The 20,188-nt window shown below is 37.8% G+C and overlaps 3 protein-coding genes and 1 long non-coding RNA gene across 5 annotated transcripts; 2 read left to right on the top strand and 2 right to left on the bottom strand.

The window, feature by feature from the left end:
* Window positions 1–361: 361 nt before the first annotated feature.
* Window positions 362–2,776, top strand: LOC125468230. Its single transcript, XR_007252090.1, has 3 exons — window positions 362–407; window positions 679–1,928; window positions 2,441–2,776. It is a non-coding gene; the product is annotated as an uncharacterized LOC125468230 (long non-coding RNA).
* A 2,224-nt stretch (window positions 2,777–5,000) lies between these two features.
* On the top strand, window positions 5,001–8,048 carry LOC103933647 (probable folate-biopterin transporter 8, chloroplastic). Of its 2 annotated transcripts, none has more exons than XM_009343338.3 (2): window positions 5,001–5,778; window positions 6,375–8,048. In XM_009343338.3, exons 1-2 carry the CDS (start codon window positions 5,280–5,282, stop codon window positions 7,526–7,528), a joined length of 1,653 nt encoding a protein of 550 aa, XP_009341613.2. In that variant the 5' UTR covers window positions 5,001–5,279; the 3' UTR covers window positions 7,529–8,048. The 2 variants fall into 2 exon arrangements, with proteins under 2 accessions (XP_009341613.2, XP_018499601.2); XM_018644085.2 differs by having other exon boundaries at window positions 5,728–5,778; window positions 6,386–8,048.
* An 886-nt stretch (window positions 8,049–8,934) lies between these two features.
* Window positions 8,935–11,824, bottom strand: LOC103933648 (pentatricopeptide repeat-containing protein At3g12770-like). Its single transcript, XM_009343339.3, has 2 exons — window positions 9,362–11,824; window positions 8,935–9,015 (listed from the first exon to the last, which is right to left on the bottom strand). Exon 1 carries the CDS (start codon window positions 11,760–11,762, stop codon window positions 9,870–9,872), a length of 1,893 nt encoding a protein of 630 aa, XP_009341614.2. The 5' UTR covers window positions 11,763–11,824; the 3' UTR covers window positions 8,935–9,015; window positions 9,362–9,869.
* Window positions 11,825–12,301: 477 nt separating this feature from the next.
* On the bottom strand, window positions 12,302–16,781 carry LOC103933649. Its single transcript, XM_018644086.2, has 5 exons — window positions 15,628–16,781; window positions 15,404–15,511; window positions 15,131–15,334; window positions 13,210–15,053; window positions 12,302–12,856 (listed from the first exon to the last, which is right to left on the bottom strand). Exons 1-5 carry the CDS (start codon window positions 16,327–16,329, stop codon window positions 12,331–12,333), a joined length of 3,384 nt encoding a protein of 1,127 aa, XP_018499602.2. The 5' UTR covers window positions 16,330–16,781; the 3' UTR covers window positions 12,302–12,330.
* Window positions 16,782–20,188: the final 3,407 nt, after the last annotated feature.

Below are 20,188 nucleotides of genomic sequence, written 5' to 3'. Positions count from 1 at the left end.
TTATGCTCTAAATTTTTGAAAACCTCATTTCTTTCCCTCGTTTTGGATTGCTGATGAAAGGGGTTGTTGTTTTTTATGCTTTAATCTGCCAAAGGTGAATTATTTATCTGTTTTTGGATTGTATGAAATGGGGTTTTGGGGAAATTGTTAATTTACGTAAAGTTTGAATCGTTCTCCCTGTTTCGATTGTTTTTGAAATTGGTTTTTGGGGAAAATGATTGCAGAGGCTGAGGAGGATGAAGGACGGCTTGAGAGAGATGAGCCTGTGGTGCCAGCAACTGATGCGTGAAGCAGACTTGATGGAAGAAGACGAAGATCGTGAGGAACAAGCGGTGGAAGAAGAACAAGTGCAAATTGTTGATGACACTGATCAAGATTTTCATGACAACGCTACTGCTACTGCTGAGGTATTGGGTCTGAAATTATATGATTTTCTCATGATTTTTAACCAATCAATCATAGTAAGATTTGGTATTTTGATTTCTTTCGAACGAACAAGATCAGAAAGAAATTATGGCCATTTTGTTGTCTTGGGTCTGAATGATCTAACACTAAAAGCTAAATTTTTTTATTTCTTTCCATATTTCATGTATTTTCTAATTAACCGGTCAAAGCAAGCATGATTTGGCATTTTCTTATTAAAATGTCAGCTAATTTTGATGCGTAAAGAATTTGCAGGATGACGGGGGGAAAGATTTTGCCGAATCTGTGAGTGTGGGGAAGAAGGGTGACTGCTTGGTCATTCACTTCAGGTGTCACTGTGATAAAGCCTATCAGTTCCTTCTCAGTGGAGGCGACTGCTACTACAAGCTCATGTAGATATCCATCTCTATTATCCAACCCACTGGAAAAAACTGAGCACTCTACATTCTCTGGTTTGGATTTTTCATACACGTAGGTTAAATTCTTTTCATGATACTTAACTCAGTCACACTGATCTAATTCTTAGGTTGTTTGAATCTTCGGCTTAGATCGTACCCTTTTCATAGATTCTTTTTGGATGAAGTACTCAGTGCCCTGATTGGTGTTAGTTTTACAAATCATCTGGTTTTTCCCCTTACTTCTTCTTTTCATTGTAATGAAGTACAATATGTGGAATATTGCATGAATCGCAAAGGCGAAAAGATATGTGGAATGTACTTTGTTGCAATTCTTGTTTGGAAGCGAATGAATAAAATTTCCTGATTCTCTTGTGAATGAATACATGAACCTTATCCTTCAAATGTCATGAAATTTTGGATGTCAGTAACAATTTCTTGCTGATTTCAGTCACTTGTGCATCTCCCAATCCTTCGATTGCATCTGGTCATTCGATTGTTTAGAATTCTGCATGCATACTAAGATTGTCATAGCTGCTTTTTTGTTAAGCTCATAAGCATATAACATCCACACTTCATTTGAATTGTATAATCGTAAGTTGAATGAAATCACGAGGAAAACAAGTTGTTCCTTGTTCTGTGAGTAGAATTTGTCAAATGATTTTTTTTTTCTTTCTTTGTTTCCTTGTTTTTGTATGTGAGTTTTTATGCTCGTTCTATTAATATGTGGTGGAAAAGACGGCTCCAAATTAATCGTTATGAAAAAATACCCTTTTTGACAGAAAACTTACAATTCGTAGGTTGTTTTATTCCTCGTCCTACATCGTACCCTTTTTGACAGAAAACTTACAATTCATGTTCTCTCTAAAGTCAAATGAAATCGCGAGAAAAACACGTGGTCTAGGGGATGGGATTTTAGTGCAGATTTAAACAAGTATATGGTAATGCTTGCAGAATTGACAAGGATAGCTGTGGAGCCAAAAATAATCACCAGACGACACATGGATTTTTGGATAGAAGAGGACAAAAATACCCTTGAGGCATATCGGGATTCCTACGCTATAGCAGTGGACAATCATCCCTCAATCAAGTCAAAAGTGCCCAAAATAGGTAACAATTCAAAATCCATCTCATCAAATCCCTTCTACAAGGTAACTCCCAAAACCTATTTCATTCCATATATTTTTACCTCTTTTTCCCTCTTTTAGCTAATGAATTAGCTATCATTCCATAACTTATAAAATATTCCACATAAATTACATAACCTCCAAAATATTCATTCAAAAAAATGTGTTAATTGGCTAATTAATGGATTAATTACCTAATTAATCCATTAATTGCCAAATAACTCACATATTAAACCACAAAATAAACACAAAAAGCATCCCAAAGGTCAGCCACCTTTTCTCCAAAGGGGACCGGCCATGCCCTATAAATACTACCCATTTTTCTCTAAAAACCTAGTTCCATACTCTTGCAAAACTCTCAAAAACTCTCCAAACACTTCTCTCTAAATTCGAACTTTGGCATCGGAGGTTCTTCGGGCAAAGCCCCCCCCCCCCCAATTCATCGTGGACGCTTGAGGCCCTTGGCCTTGACCTAAGGTGTTAATTGTTTTGTAGGTGCAATCTTGTCAAGAAGAAGAAGGCGGAAATTTTCATCCACAATAGCCAAAAGGTTTGCAAAAATAAGTCGAGCAGAGCAGGCAATGTAGAAAGTTTCAAGTTGCCGGTCAAATTTGTTTTTGTGTTCTTGCAAATGTTTGTGCTAGTAACAAATTTGGCAATTCAAATCTCTCTTTACAGTTTGGTATTTTGCAGAAGATTAGGATACATTCCCTTGTGGCATATGCATTTTTGATCGAAGATCTAGCGATTAAAAAAAACTGAAATTTCGGATACTCTGGAGCATTCTAGAAAACTATTTGAAAACCAATGATCTCCTACTTTCCTGAATAAGCTAGTGATTGTTGTCCGTGAAATTGTACTCATGTCTCTAGAACTTAGTGTTCTATCACATCACAACTCATTGAATCTATCACTTTACAACTCAGCTAACTTAATAATAATGAGCCGTTAGAAGTTAGTGTTCTTTGAGTCTTCCTTCCTTCAATGATGGATTGGGAAAATTGAAAAGCTTAGGGCATGTTTGATACTTTACTGGAATCCAACTTTTTAAATTCAAAAACATTTTTCAAGTTGTAGGCATTAAAACTTGTTTTGTAAGACTATTTCAAAAAACCTTTCTTTCCCTTCGCTCCTTACTCCGAATCTATCTCTCTCCTCTATTTTTTTTCTTCCTACTCTCTCCTCCAATCCCCTCTCTTCATTCTCTCTCTTTCCTCCTCCTCTCTATTGCCTCAATGCTCTCTTCTTTCTCATTGATCATCTCTTACTTTCCATGTCAAGGGTGCTTGATTATATTGAAATTTTGTCAGCAGTTAGGTGGGTTTCTATCTCACCAGCCGTCCTTCACTTCCTCTCCTGCTCTCCACATTAGGATGGCACGAATTTGAAGGGATTTTGTATTCAAATTTTCGTCGCTAAATTATTAGTCAATAATTGAATGATTAATATTTTACGAATAAAAATTTAATACACGGTACATCGAAGTATAATAGAATTTCAAAGTTTCGGTTGCAAAGCCCATATTGGAAAAATTATGAAATAAAAAAGAGTTGTAATTTCTTACCAAATTGATTAGAAGAGAATTAATTGGGCAGTGTATCAGATGCACATGCTTTTTGTGTTGTGAATTTGGATTTGATTTGTTCAGTGAAAACCCAATAAAGTCAGACAGAGGCAAACTTAGAAAATGGTCTTGCTACACTTCCTCATTCTTGAGTAAAGGGTACATAAAAATTGTTTTATGTTTACTAGCCACGATGTTAAATTTGGTATTTTATCGAGTAACCTAAGTTAGTTTTGATTGGTGAGCCAAATAGTGAAATAACAATCACACTAAAAAATAAAATTATAAAAAAATGTGAAGTATGTCTGGTAAAAGTTCGACCTGTTTCAAAGAAAAGTAGATGTCCCATTTTTGTTTTCACACTTTGCTTCCCATGATCGTTACCTAGTCAACTACAATCCAAAAATGAACGAACGAACATGACATTGAAGCCGTTGATGAGAATAAATTTCTTCTACAAATTTATGAATAAATTAATTTTAAATTCGTCATTTACGATATTAAAATGCAAAACTACTTATTTTTAATTTTGAAAGAATATCATTAAAGAAAGGAAAACTTTTACACGCCCCATATTGCATATGCTGCCAAATAAAATGCACCTGATTAGGAATCCCACGCGCTTGTTCCTCTAGTCGACCATACACACGGATCTTGCCAGCTCGTGAAGTACAACCGCGCGTGTGAAACTCCCAACAGTTGCGCACAAACGAACGGTCGTTACGGATCCAACACCTCACATGCAGGTCCCAAATTTCCAAACAATACTTTTTACTCAGATCCGCTGTGTTTGGTACAGAAATTGACTCCAAACAAATCCCCATGTGAGACCCACCCCACCCTCACCAATCCCGTATTCGTCCCTGTTTCCTCGGACTCACTTGCGTTTATAGGCGCGTGTGCAGTTGAATCAGGATGCTATATTAGTGGTGTTTTCATTCTATTATGCATTGTTATGAGTTTTAACTTTTTTTTATGTAAGCTCGTAAGATTGTTACGAGATATTGTCACTTAGCGCCTCATTTTCACGTAAATCATTCTCTCTAAAACACACATTCAACATGGGAGCTGGCCAATAGGATCGTATACATCGAGATTGTACATATGTCAATTCCAACTGTTTAATAATGAAGTGTTAGAGAGCATTACAATCCAATTAGTTAAACTATCCTACCTCTTAATTTTCTTCCTCTAAACCTGAAAAAACTATCAAGAAAATATAGAAATATTTTTGCTCACCATCATTAATGATGGTGGCATTGAATGAGTTTAAATTTTGAAAACTTTATGTTGAATAAATATAAATTTCAAAACTTAAATTCATTCAATAATAATAAGTAAGATGATGAATATTACCACCGATTGACGTTTGAGAACGATGAGCATAAATGTGCACGGACAAGCAATATAAAACAAACCAACGGCTAAAACCAAGGGGTATTAGCCTCAATTGAGCTGATGGGTGATATACTCTGCATTGTCTTCACTGTCTCCCTCCCACACTAGATTGTTCAAAGCAAAATGATTAAGAGTGATACGTAACACAGTTTCTAGATCTCTCCATTAACAAGATAGCATATTCTTCTATCTTCTTCTCAAGGCAATTCATCCTCAATGGCAGCTTACATAATTATAAAGAATATATATATTGATAGGTAACCACACTTCTACTTCCCCTCATTGTTTCAATCAAAACTCCATACAATCACAGCAACTTTCAGTCTTTCCCATTTTCTTCAAGTCCCCAATTAATATTAATTAGTAATTACCATGATTTATCCATCAATTTCTTCTGAAAATCCATGGATATCATCACTGTCAATCACCCCAAAACCCCCACCGAAAAAGCAACCTCCTTTCCACCGAAACCCCATCCTTTGTTTTCACCGCCTAAACCCAGCAGGACCCATTCAACCTAAAACCCAGATCAAAAACCCAATCCTGCCAAACTCAGCAACTCAAGTTGTTTACAGAAAAACCAGGAGAAGCAGCAGCCATGAGGAAAGGAGAGGCTTTCGATTTCCCCAACTGGGTAGGCAGCAAATGTTGTTTCTGTGTGGATTTGGGTACTGGATTCAGGGTTTCAGGTGTTTTCCATGGCTGGCTCTCAACTTCCACATGGCCCACAATCTGCAAATGCATCCTTCCACATTGCAGCTTGTGCAGCATTCTGCTAACCTTCCCATGGTGGCCAAGCCCTTGTATGGAGTCCTTTCTGATGCTCTTTACATTTCTGGTGCTCATAGAGTTCCTTATATCTCCATTGGAGGTCAGTTCAAATTTTCTTGCCTTATCTCCTTCGTGGTTTTTGGTCTGATTTCATTTTATTTCCTACTTTTCTTATGTTCATTGTAGAGAGTTATGTTAAATTTGAAGATGCATTGTCAGTGTAAGGTCATATTATTTGTGCTTTTTTATTCGAATCCGTAAAGAGGAAGGCTTCTTTACGATGGTTTATGTTGTATTCTTGTACTTTTTGTTCTTTCCTTTGCTTGGTTATGCTGTAGATTCTATTTGTCTGATGCCTCCGCAAATTCGTTTGATTGACAATCGAGAGTAAAAGTTAGATTGTTAATATAAGAAAGATTTTCGATTTGTAATACAATAAATTTCTCCGTATAAGTTTCATGAATCCTACTAGTTTTATGCTGTAATTCCTTTGAAAGACTGGCTTAAGCTTAACAACACTATTTAACGGGGTAAACAATTTATCGATCAGAAAGTAGAATGAACTAAATTTGGACTTGGAAAAGGCAAATTAAAAAAAAAAGTCTTGTTTGCTGTGTGAGACCTCTCGGCCTTGGGTATTACTGATGGCTTGAACAACTTCTCATGGGAGAATCTGATGGAGTTCGAACTTGTCAGTTGTTTTACAGGTCTTGGCTTGGGGGCCAATGGCACTGATCCCTGTTGCAGCTCGAGCAGTTCCTACCCTCATGGCATGCATTCTTCTGAGTAATCTTGGAGCGTCCATTACGGAAGTAGCACAGGATGCTCTTGTTGCAGAGTATGGCCAAGAAAAAAATATGACTGGCCTCCAGTCTTATGCATTCATGGCAGCAGCTGCTGGTGGAATCCTTGGTAACTTAATAGGTGGTTATTTCTTGATGAAAACACCGCCCAGAACCATGTTTCTCGTATTTGCAGTTTTACTTTCCGCTCAGCTTGCAATTTCGTTGAGAATACGAGAGGAATCTCTTGGTTTACCACAGTTGCCGGATAACAGTCTTATACGAAAGCCAATCTTTGAAAGTATCAGAAAACAATTTTCTGAGCTGCAGATGGGAATTCAAGAGGAAAGTATTGCTCGCCCTCTTATTTGGATTGTAGCTTCTATTACCATGGTCCCAGTCCTCTCAGGTTCCATCTTCTGCTACCAAACACAATATCTACATCTCGATCCTTCAATCATTGGCATGTCTCGAGTGATCGGCCAGTTGATGCTTCTTTCCACTGCTGTACTTTATGACCGTTATTGGAAAAAAGTTCCAGTGAGAAGGTTGGTTGGTGTTGTTCAGCTGGTGTATGCCTTTTCGCTTCTTCTTGACCTGGTTTTAGTGAGACGGATCAATGTCAGACTGGGGATTCCAAATGAGGTGTTTGTTCTTTGTTTTTCGGGGTTAGCAGAGACTATTGCACAGTTCAAGATCTTGCCTTTCACAATACTATTTGCGGATTTGTGCCCTCAAGGATGCGAAGGATCTCTAACTTCTTTCTTAGCATCAGCCTTGTGCTTTTCGTCAATAGCTAGTGGGGTTTTAGGTGTTGGACTGGCTTCTCTGATAGGAATAACGGCAGGCAACTACTCAAGCCTGCCCTTCGGGATTATGGCACAATTCCTTGTTGCTTTATTGCCCTTAGGATGGCTTTATATTTTACCTATGTCAGAAGGTGTCGTTAGGCAGGAGCGGAAGAGAGGTTTCAGTAGAAGAAGTCAGAAAAATAGAAGGGTCGGTCGAGTAGTGTATGGTTCAGTATTTATCTACAGACGTGAGAGAGAATCAGAGGCAGAAGAGTGAAAGAACAACTTTTACAATTGCATTCTTTTTCAGATAGCAAGCGGTTTGAAAATGAAAGCGCGTGTACCTGAGGGAGAATCTGTATCTTTTGGAGATAGCCGGGGGAGTGAAGGATAAGAAGAAGACTCTAGGATTGCCTTAGTGGTGTTCATTTTCCTTGTACACTCGGACGACTTGGAAGGAGGCTTCATCTCGAACATCAGTTCCAACGATAGGTTCTGTGACGAAGACGGAAGTTGTTGCCTCGTGTTAAATTGTGCTGACCTGTCAGAAAAGTAATCAGTTAGTCATAATACAAGTTTACTAAGTGCAAATGTACATGTCATCGGTGTGGAGCTCTTGCCATGGGACGAAGAGGGAACGGAAGAAATGAAGAGTTGCGGAGCTATGAGGTACTTTATGTCCGACTCACCTCTCCCAAGAGCAATGAGGCATCTCTAGTAAAATTGCAGTGAAAATCGGAAGAAAATGTGTGCAATGCAGTGAAATTGGAAGAACATCGAATAGAAAGCCAGGAAAAGGAAAAAAATAGAGAGCCCGATCGATCGGTACTCTGAGCAAAACTGTCAAGGCCGTTCGTCGGTGAGGCACATAATATTTCAGATAAATAGAGGATAAGACTCGGGCGAACTCTAGCCTCCTACTTCCTTTTCTATAAAACTAGGAGTGTCCTGTTTTGTTAGAGAAAAGAAGAAAATGACATGACGTTCTGGGATGAGGATCTTTGTGAGGATTCTCACATCCTATCTGTTCATTGTACATTGTGTGATCAGCTTTTATTAGTTACTGTTTGTGTTTAATTTTAAATATAAAAAAATTCAAATATTTTCTAGCCGTAGAATGTATGATGAACGAATTTGAGGATCCCGGACGGGACCCAAATCTGACATTCTGTGCGACATACAGTACTAGTGGCATACATATGGACACACACATTGTCACAAAATTATTTCGAATTTGGGAACGAGTGCGGCACTTGTCACTTGCGACATTCCTCTGTCATGCGTGATAGGGTAGACGAATGCGGGAGTGACAAAATCATACCAAGTTTTAAGTCTCTAAACACGAATTAGGCAGTGGTTAATGCGGAACCCTCGTGGCCAATAATTGTTCAAAATTCTTCCAGTAGCAGCAGCTGGCAGAGATTTCGTACATATGGATTCAACCGTCAGATTAACAAAGGCCGGCCAACCGTCTCAAGAATTGGCGAGGCGTAAACAATGGAAAAGTGACACGAAAGAGGAACACAAATTGCTATCAAGGAAATTTCATTGCGTAAATATTAACCACCGTTTCATAATTATATAGTTTTTTAGTTTTCAATTTTTAGTTCTGAAAACTGAAAGTAATTACCGAACAAGTTTTCAATTTTTAATTTTCAAGAACAATGACAAAAAAACTGAAAATTGAAAATAAAATGGGTGTCAAGCGACCTCTTATTTAGTTGGAAATGTATACAATAATTTACTATTAGACCAATATTAGACCTGGTTTGGTACTGAGGTGATTCTGAAAAAAGCTGCTATAAAAAAAAGCTGGGAGCTGTTTTTGTGTTTGGTAAACACTCAGCTTCAGCTTTTTTTCACAGTTTTGGATGAAAAAAAGCCAAAAACAAGAAGCTGCAAAACCTAGCTTTGAAAAACTGGTTTTTTTTCACATCTGTTTTACATAAAAGTTTACCAAACACTCTAATACTGCTTTTTTTTTTCAAAAGCACTTTTACAAAAAAGTTTACCAAACACTCTGCTGCTTTATTTCACAGCTGCTTATTCTCACAGCACAGCAGAAGCAGCTTTTTTTCAAAGCACAGCAATACCAAACCAGCCCTTAGACAATAAGTTACACATAGTTGTGGGCTTGTATCTCCATCTTGCCAACAGAGAAGTGTGGAATGGGGCTTGAAGGGTGTCAAACTCAAGCCGGAAGGAGACGGGGCAAACAATGTATTTCAAGCTCATAACGTAATCTCTCAATGGAAATCTGTGTATTTCTCGTATGACAACCGATGTGATATTTGCAACGAGAAATCCTACTAACTGCCACGAACTGCAAGGGGTTTCGGCTTCTTGTAGGCAAGTTGCCATCTACTTAATCAAGATCTTCTCAAGTTTACCATCTACTTAATCAAATTGACAAGGGTTTTGCACTTCATCTCTCTATTACTATTTGTTAGGATAGTCACGCCAATGGGAATCATGCTGAAACTAAAAAGGAAATTTGTGTATTCGGATTTCGTTCTCAGGAGAAAAAGATGGTAAGCAACTAACAACAATCATTACATCACTAAATCTAAATGGTACCTGCAATACTATCGCTGGCATCTATCCCCATCAGATACAATCTATGCTGGATGTTCAAACGCTTCAGAAGAGCAGGCTCCCTTCATTGCTAAGATGAGGTAATCCAGCATCTCATAGATTGAAATCGAACGAGGATGTAATTTATCAGCAACATAGAAACAATGAGTCTTGGAATTAATGCTTATCCAACTGCATCCGGGCTCCTTCTTTAAACCTCTTTCTTTCATCACTCTTCTCATTTCCGCTACAGCATCCCATCTCCTAGACGATGCATAAAAATTTGAAAGTGAAATATAGTTAGAAGGGTTTCTGGGTTCTACTTGAATAAGGAATCTATAAGCTAGATCTTGCATGTCATGATTCCCATGCAACACAGAAGCAGTAACTAAGGCCCCCCAAACACTTGGACCAGGTTCTACAGGCATCGTTTTGATGAAATTTAATGCTCGATCAAGCTCTCCTGATTGGCCTAACAGATCCACCACACAAGCACACATCTCCACCGTTGGTTTAATTCCAAAATCAGCTGTTACAGAGCTATATATGGAAAGGCCTTCTTTTGCCAATCCTGACCTTCCACAAGCAGAAAGGAGCCCAACGATTGTTATTGGGTCGGGTTTGATTCCAAGATGGAGCATCTTATTATACACATCAAGGGCTTCCTCACCCCTTCCATGTAATCCATATCCTGAAATCATTGAGCTCCAAGAGATTGCATCCTTGGAAAAAGAATCATCCTCAAACACTTGCCTTGCAAAATCCAAGCTCCCACATTTCGAATACATATCGATTAAAGCATTACACAAAGCTACTTCACGACTCATTTCCTTCCTGATAGCAAATCCATGAATTTGTTTTCCGCCCATTAAACCAATGTGCGAACTACAAGCAGGGAGGACACTCACAAGTGATACTCTATTGGGTTGTACCCCATCTTCCACCTGCATCTTTTGAAAAAGAACCAAAGCTTCATCAGGAGCGCCATTCTGCACATAGCCATTGACCATCGCCGTCCAAGCATAAACATTTCTACACTTCATGTGGTCAAATACCCGCCTAGCCGAAGCTACTCTATCACTCCTAGAATACATATCAATCAAACAACACCCAAGATGAACATCCGAAACCCACCCGAAATCCAATTCATACTTCACAACATAACAATGAAGTTCCCTCCCATGATCCCATTTCCTGATATCATGCCCTCCACACATAGGCAAAAGACTCGAAACAGTAAATCCGTCAGGTTTCACCCCATTCATCACCATGGATATAGCAATTTCCCAAATTTCCTTATCAAAATTATGATCCAAAGAACTTGTATACCCCGCTATTAACGCATTCCAAGACCCCACATTTCTTTGAGGCATTTCATCGAACAGTCTCCGACACTCATCAATCCTCCCGCATTTATAATACGAAGACATCAGAGAATTCGCAACAACGGTATCCAAGACAAACCCGGCTCTCAAACCCTTCCCATGAACATACTTTCCGGTAGCCAAGTCCCGAACCTCGCTGGAAACTTTCGCCATGGTCGCCAAGGTATAATCATCCGGTAATACATAACTATTGCACATTTCCACAAACAGCTCAAAAGCTTCATTGTACGCACAATTCTTCACATACCCGTTAATCAGTGAGTTCCATAAATACACACTCTTGAGAGGAACCGAGTCGAAGACGAGTTTCGACTCGGTCGGCTTTCCGCAGAGTGCATAAGCAGAGATGAGCTTTGTGGCGAGGAAAGGGTTTTGTTGGAGGCCATGAGTGAGAATGTGGGCGTGAACTTGTTCGGCGAGCGAAAGGGAATGGTGGGTTCCTGCAAGCTGAAGAAAATGGAGGAGATTCAGGGGAAGGTGGACAGCAGTGGCGCAAGTGTAAGAACGGGAGGTTGTGAGGGCAAATGTTTTGCATGCGTACGAGAGGTTCATCACACACGGAGAGATCGTTGGAATTTGGCGGGGATTTGGAGTTCTGAGAGGAACTCTTTCTGTTGAGGTCTGAGGCTATATCTGTCATTTTACTTACGTTTTTCTTGTATTATATTATTTTTATTTTTTTATTAAAAGTATTATTATAAACAAATTTACACTTTATTTAATGTGTTGAAAAGAAAAGTTCTAATCACTGGACCGGAGCAATCCATTATTTGCGGATTATGTTGTTTTTATTTATTGGGTTTATTGTCCAGAAAAGAAAAGAAAAAGGATAGGTCTATTCACAGACCCATCTTTATCTTTTACAAATCCTAGTTAATTTTTGTTCACTGATCTTATTCAATTTATTTGATCCAACGGCTAAAACTTGAGAAGAGTATGAGAGGTAAAAATGAGTAAAATGAAAATCAGATTATTTTTTAGAAACCAATGTTACAATTAGCGTTTTCTTTTTGTAAACGAACACAACTTTTTTTTTTTGGTTGAAAACGAACACAAAACTTTGAGTGCATATGTGAACAACACTATTTACATGTTTGGCTTAATTCATCAAAACTTCAATCTATAACCTTTGTACAGTAAAAAGAGGGCCAGAATTCAAAGGGGGTAGAGTCCAACAATTACCCTGACTATCAACACAACAGCCATGCCATTTGATTCTGTAAGAACCCGCTGGAAAAGCAGAAACATCAAGCAAGCAACTTGAGAACCCTTGCCCTCTCTCGTTCAGTTCGAAACGCACGAACGTACTCACGAACTCGCCATCATTTTTACCCCTTCGACGCTTATTACTCTTTTTCGTACTGCACTCTGTTACATACTGCAGCAGCTTTTCATTCATTTCTACAATGTCATCAGCTTCCCAAGCCTGCTTGTGCTCCCTGTTTTCTCCACTTCCTCTTGGCTCGTGAAAGGATACTCCACTGTAAAGCATGCAGTACAAAGTCTTCAACCGCACTCGGATGTCTGGTGGCACATTTCTTAACTGAAGACACAAATGTAATGATAAGTGGAAGCCGGAGGAGACATATATTCCATCTGGGTTTCTTGTTTCATTGACAGCGAAGAGTTCTGACCCAAGGCAAGGCCTGAAATTTATGTCAGTGGAAAACATTAGAATGGTGGTGAAAATAGAAAAGCAAAAATCATATAACTAACATTATGATGTTAGAGCTTGCTAAACAGACTTAAAACATCATATCTAAACGATTAACCAGTCCGAGACTAAAACCATAAAGTCGAAGCTTTAAATGGTGACTTTTACCCTAAATAATCAACTATGTCAAAAATGATATGAAAGCTTTAAAAGATTGAGTAAAAGTAAGATATTCTCCACGCCTTGATTCTTAAAGAATGAATCGCCTGTTCAAATAAAAGGCCTAGGACATGGAGAAATCAACAAAAAGAAAAGAAGAATGTTCCAGTTAGAATGATATCATACCTTAATTTAAAGAAGTACTTGGGAGTCCGGAAGGGGATTTGCATCCATTTCATAAGGATGCTATACAGAAGTTGTAAGCCGTCCTTGGTTGCTTGGGACAGACCTTCCACATTGTGGACTCCGTTTGCCTTGCTTTTCAACCCAGAAATCCCTGAAACCGCATAACTACAAACACTGAGAATATATTTTGCTTCAGAACCAACCTTACATGCTTGGATTCTGGACTGCAAGTGACAACAATCAATGGGATTGCCAGCCGGATTCAAAAGCAGATAAAGATTTGCACTGGTTTCATGGTTACTAGCCCCCAACCGCCCAATTAAATTTTGTATCAACATTGAGTCTAAGTTGTTCTCTGTTGTTCCCAGACCGTTAATGGAAACAGATTTGATTAGGCTTGGAATGTAGAGAGAAAAACCAGTACAAAAAGCCAACAGTGAACAAGATAGTGCAAGTTCCGAAATGATTCCTGAACTTTTTCTGTCCATGTCAATGAATGATTTTGTTACTAGATCAAATTCTTGTGATAGCCTCTTCAACTGCACAGACATTCGAGTAAACTTCTGTAAGGATATGAGGTATCCAACCTGTCCATTATTGGGAATGTCGTGCTGGTCAAATTGAATGTTTTCTAGAACTTTAACTATATCCACCACTGCTCCGAGCACCTTTGCTCTTAAAGACAAAAACCACCTTTGGAAATAAAAAGTTTGTCCCATTCTGACATCAACTTTTAACGTTGCCAAAGAAGAACAAAGACCATTGTAAGCGGCTGCTAGCTCCCTACTGTTAATATGCTCCCTGATATTACTAGCTGAATCATTACTAGAAAGTATAATGTCGAATTCATGTGTCTCTATACCTTGTTTTGTCAACAGCAGCAACATGAGTTTCCTCTCAGAATCTGAAAATTGAACTAATGATCTCATCCAGCAGCTGCAGGAAATCGAACGAACCATTGATACTAACTGCTCAAATGTCATAGTGGCAGTGAGCCAGGCTCCCTGACATGCTGCATAAGTCCCGACTCTGTAAGCTGGCCACTTATTGTTTTCTGTCAGCATCCTCTTTGCACGTTCAATGGTACGAATTTCATGCTCCCTTGAGTGAGATATGCCCGAGTTCTTATCAAGATTGTAACTTCCCTCACTCTCATGCACCATGTTATCCCAAATGATTCGACAATGTAACAACAAAGAGTAAAGTGTGTATGTATAACATTCAAGCAAGTTGCTCTGACTTACAAGTTCAACCAGAAGCTTCACTTTGTCAAATACTTTGGTGGAGATGGCGCCAGCTTCACTGAGATTTTCAAGAAAGGCCCCCAAAAATCTGTACACAATAAATAGAAGCTTTGATCTGATAGTTCTGCCTTTTTCTCCTTTCAAGTCTACATTATCACGAACAAATGCATCTGCTTCTGATGTAACGACCCGATTGTCATGCATATATGAGAAAGACTTGACCAAAACATGTATTTGATCCAACACAAAGACATGCATATCCGGATATTCTCGAATTAGAAAGAAAAGAAGATTGAGCAGGCAATTAACTTGTTGAAACACTGGAGACTCGGTCTGACAAAGATCCAAAACTGGCTTCACCATCAAGGTGATTCGATCAATGACAAGTGAGGTCACATGAGATGGCAGAAGAGAGGAATGAGGTGCAAGAGATCCCATCTCTGTACTTCCCCTTAGTTTCCTTGAAACATCTACCAAAACAGAAAAAGCTAACAGGCCCTCAGACGTGATTGGAGATGAAGTTGCATTCTCAACAACGCTTAACAGCTTAGAAGATTCAAGTACATCAAAGGGTAGATCGGGTACCGTACATGAAATAATCTGCAGAATGCATATGTGAGTCAATATAAATTGCTAAAACGTTAATAAAAAGTTAATCTGTAGGACTGAGAAACAACCTTACGTAAAGTCTGCAGTGCATCACATAGCATGGGTGACGGAACTTGAGGTTCACCTAGTATGTTAAATAACGCTCTCACAAGATATGCATTTAAAGGAAAATGACACATTGCTTGACTGTATATAAAATGCAGGCTTCTTACTGCCGTTGCACGCAGATGAAGAGGTTTTTCTTGGCTAAGAAACAAGAGAAGCAAGTCCACCTGCATCCAGATGCCAATGAGTATTACGGATCGAGAAATTTGAAAGCATATGCTACCAAAAACAATTACCTGCTGAGATATAAGAAGGGTTGACCTGGAAGCCAGTTTGGAGAGAGAAACCAGCATTGCAACATGGCAATCCTCATCCGCGGACTCTAGCAGAAGCTTTAGGCAAGTCTGAAATAAAGCAGTGTTAAGCAAACATCAAAACATTGTACACAAGTAAAGAACTAAAACTCTAAAAGAACAATTCCCAACAGGGTTCATGCCAAATAATAAAATCGCAAAAGAACCTTGTAAGCATTATTTGCAAGAGCATGTGAGCATCCAAGTTTGGCAAATACTCGTGCTCCAGCCAACCTTATAGCAGGTGACGTTTCCGGTGAAGTCATCATACGAGGCAGCATCTCCAAGACAACGCATGCAAAGTCCTCTGATAACTCGGAAAAACATCCTGCTGCAAATAACGACGCTTTTACCTCCATAACGTGTGAGGAAACCAAACTAGAAAGCACCGAGTAGCGTGTGCTCGAACTCTCTTTAGCAAAATGTGCCCAGCAACCGAACAGACCCAAAGCCAAAGCCCTATCCTCAACATCCCCACCGTCAAACACAAGCTTAACCATCCCCAGCAATTCCGCCTGCGTATAAACCCGAGTTTTGGAGAAAACTCCGTTGTACTCTTTCCTTTTGTTCCTCTTCCGGTACTCAAACAGAAAAGCCTTGACAATACAGAGCCTTATATGCTTGTCTCCACATTCGAAAGCGTTGGCAAGACGAAGGATGATGGCATTTGAAAAGAGCTTGTCCTCGCCAGGAATTAGGTCGAACAGATGGTGCACAGCTGGAGAAGGCTCTGGCTCTCTGGTTAACCGTTGGAGTCTTGCACTGATTTCCGAAATGGCTTCGAGTGAGCTCCCTGGTTTCTTGGAGCGCAGGGCCTTCTCTAGCTCGATGCTCCATTCCATCACACGTGCTGCTGAGCTCCTTTCCATTCCACCTAAAATTTCAATTAGAATGAAACGAAAACTCCATTATACCCTTCTCCTCACTTTCGGCGAAAAGTAACCAACTTTTTCTGTTTTCAAGCCTTCAAACTACTGAAAAATCGAAGCTTTCCTTATCTATGGTAATCATTAAACTCAAAACAAAAGCTCTCTCTATCTCTAAACCAATTTTTCGCCCAAACTAGAAACCCATGTTAAGACTTCCTATTGCTACAGAAATAAAAGTAAAAAATTGAATCAAATTAAAAACTCAAATATTGTGAACGATCCAAAGTCTCCGCCTTTGTGAATTTGAATTCAAAGAGTTGCTTCAGGAACTGCTTGTTCTGCACCCAACTGCATTTAAATTAATTTCTGGACACCAAACTGAAAAAGAAAGAAAACGAAAAGAGGATTGGGTGAGGGACTGCGGGCGGCAAAGAGGGAACAGGTGAAGAAAAATACTACTAAATCTTAACTCTAAGTAACGATTTGTTATTAAAAAATGTTCTCAAGATTTTATTATAGGCCATATTTCTATGATATGACATGAGTTCAAATCTTCTGCGTTTATGTTTTGAGAAATTTTATTTGAACTCATCTAACTTATCTCTAAACCAACTTAAATTTTAAATGTGACTTTGTCTTTTTATTTTATTGCATAATTACCGTTAAGTACAAAATAAAATTAACAATAAAACTAAAATTTATTAACAAACCCATACCCAATAATCAAACCTATTGTCACCGAATCTTTATCCTCCATTCATTCTAGCTAAAACTCTAAGACGTTTTCACAGAGAAAGACAAGCTCTTTTTGAACGATAGAGATGATGATTTTGAAGTTTTGAATCCTTCAACCAAGGTATGAATTAATTTATGCAAATTTTTTTTCGTTTGATTTCACAATCAACCCCTTTTTCAAAGCATAATTACTAGCAGAAACATATATAGGATTTAAAATTTTAAAGTCTAGCTACTTGTGTGAATATCACGCTTTCTTTTCGTTTCATTTGTGAATGGTGGAGGCTATACTTTGCTTGTAGTTCTGATGGTAGTGCATAGCAATAATATAGTGACTGTCCTTGAATTTGAAGGTGTTAAGTTCCTTAACAAATGAATGTATGTAGTCTCCAAAAGTTTCCCCGTCTTCCACTTGTTTCAATTAATCATAATTTAATTCGATTGTTGGATGTCGAAATTGTTTCAATTTCATGAAAAAAATAGGAACGTGATTTTCAAGTAGGTTCGTAGCATAGAAAAACATGCCTTCAATTTCAGAGGTGAATTTTTTATCTTGCTTGTGATAATTAAAACATAATATTGTTTTAATTATGAGATTATTAGGTATCATTATCGTCATGTAATGGGAAGATGGTGTGCCTCTACTTAATTCATGTAGGCCTTGCAAGGTTCTTACCTCTCAGATGTGAGACTTTATGAAATGCTTTGAGTGGAAGGCAAAGAGTTTTAGATAATTTTTGTCTCATCCGACTGTAATGAGGAAAAATTCAATAAACACTTGCAAGTGCATGCCGTGGCTGACAGTTCTCATCTTCATAAAAGATTGAGTGATATGTATCACATAAAATGAGCTTCGATACTTTGATTTTGGATTTTTATTTTCTAAATGGGTGTAAAGATAAACTTATACATTGGATTAGGTTTGTGAGGGTAGTTTAAGTAGTAAATTGGGTTTAAAGAAAAATTAAGAATTCAATTAAAAGTAATATGGGTGTGGAGAGTAAGTTAGGTGTAGAGAAAGATTATATGAGTTCAAATAAAATTTTTCTTATGTTTTTTGTATGTATGATTTTTCTGTAGTCTCATTAAGATATGACGAGTAATGAAAATAGGAAGGATTATGAATGAGAAGGGGATTGGATACGGAATAAACACCTTTCCATGTTAGCGGGATATCTGGAAGTACTCTTAGAGCAACTCCACCCCTATCCACTTTGCGCTAGCACCCAGCCCATTTATCCACTTAATTGAACAGTAACAGACTCAATGAATAGCTAAAATTCAACCAAACATTGAGAGTATGATTGAAAGTACTCTTAGTCAAGAAATCAATGGGAATAATACATATTTTTAAAATAAATAAAAAACACATTTTTTAAGCTATTTTTAGTCATGAAGGGCTAAACATACCTCTTAACTATATTTTAGTCTTCTAAAATTAATATTTTACCACTTAAGGACTAAATTTTTTTCATCTCCAACCATGCATGACTTAATTTATTCTTCTTCAGTACTCAAACAAAAATAAAATAAAATAAAATAAAAAAAAAAAACTTCTTCATCATATTTTATTACTTTTTAAGGCCAAACCTAGCCCACCGTAGGACTACTTGGTGCATACCCTGAAGCCAAACCTTTAACCTAGTATGATTCTTTTAAGTGGATTTTCTTTAGCCCTTCAGTCGAAAACTTCTCAGTCATAGGGCTAAATGTTGCCTATAATCCTTGACTGGAGTGGAGGTGGACTGGGCTAGCAACGATCGCCAGGAGTTGAGTTGGACTGGGCTATGGGGTCTGCAATTTCACCTTTATCCACTTTTTTTTGTTGATCGGATATCTTGTTGTGGCAAATTGTCGATCCCATATCTAAAATTTGGCCCACTTTATTTTTACATTGCGTTTTACTCACTATCATAACTATGATGTATGTTCATTATACGCTTAATCAATTGCCATGTATCATTTTACTTAACTCCAGTTAATTTTCACATTAACTGTTACATTTTCAATTTTTGAAAAAAAAATGTTAACTAAGGTTAAGTAAAAAGACACGTAACAAATGATTAGATGTATAGTGAGCATACACAAAAGTTTAGGGTGGTGAGCAAAAATGCTCCCTTTACTTTTGGAATGCTTTTGTTTTATGCATTAACTTCAATTTTCAATGATAATGGCAAAGCAAATATAAGATCTGGAAAATCTAGAATACATGGACGGCCGGTACAATTAAACAGATCTAACAAGTAATGAAACAGGCCACTAAGCATTGGTAATGTTTCTCTTTAGTTATAAATGAGAGAATTTAAGTTAAACTCATATATATATATATATAATGGCGAGTTTGACAACTAATATCGTTGTATTAAGAAGTAATGAAACAACTAAACATGAGAAGTTGAAATTACATTGTACAACACAACTCATTCGAAGCCACATATCATGGATGAAAAATTATCTAATTGAACTTGAAGCACTAATGTCGACGAACTAATACATAACAAGAGGAGAGAAACTCGCCTGAAATATCTCTTGAAATTAATATATATTATTTCAACGACACTAACGATGACATACATAAATTATTATCATGCATTTAAATGATACACCTTTGTCCGTTAGATACGTACATTTGAATGCATTTCTATAAGAGAACGCCTTGTTAGTCTCAAGTCTCAACACTTGAAGAAAATCCTAACATCATCACTTTATTCAAAGAAGTAGAATCTCCTTATTCTAATTTTTCTATTATTATCACACCCACCAACCTTAGTTGGATAAGATTCTCATACGTTTGTTTGTCACCGAATCAAAATCTCAGATTCTTGGACTAAATAACATTTCTAGAAAAGTGAAACACCTTAAGCTAGAAACTGTGACGTGGGTTCCTTCATTACTCTACTAAACCACTACCCCTTTCTTTGTTAGTGTGTCATTCCAAAGCAGATAAGGATAGAATTTAGGGCATGGCGTGGGTTTACAAAAGCCCTAATTTTTTACCTAAGAAAATATCTAGTAACAAATTAACAATGTAATCACGTTGTCGTCTTTTGAAATTCAGTGAGTTCATCGTGATCTCTATCTAATTTTTTCCTATTTAGTTTTTTATTTCTTTCTTTCAGATGGA

Source organism: the organism of the source record quoted next, unplaced genomic scaffold (assembly GCF_019419815.1).
Source record: "Pyrus x bretschneideri cultivar Hongxiangsu unplaced genomic scaffold, Pyrus_bretschneideri_v1 Contig46, whole genome shotgun sequence".
NCBI lineage: Eukaryota > Viridiplantae > Streptophyta > Magnoliopsida > Rosales > Rosaceae > Pyrus > Pyrus x bretschneideri.
The sequence above is the reverse complement of the archived record's forward strand: the minus strand, read 5'-3'. Positions and strand labels throughout refer to the sequence as shown.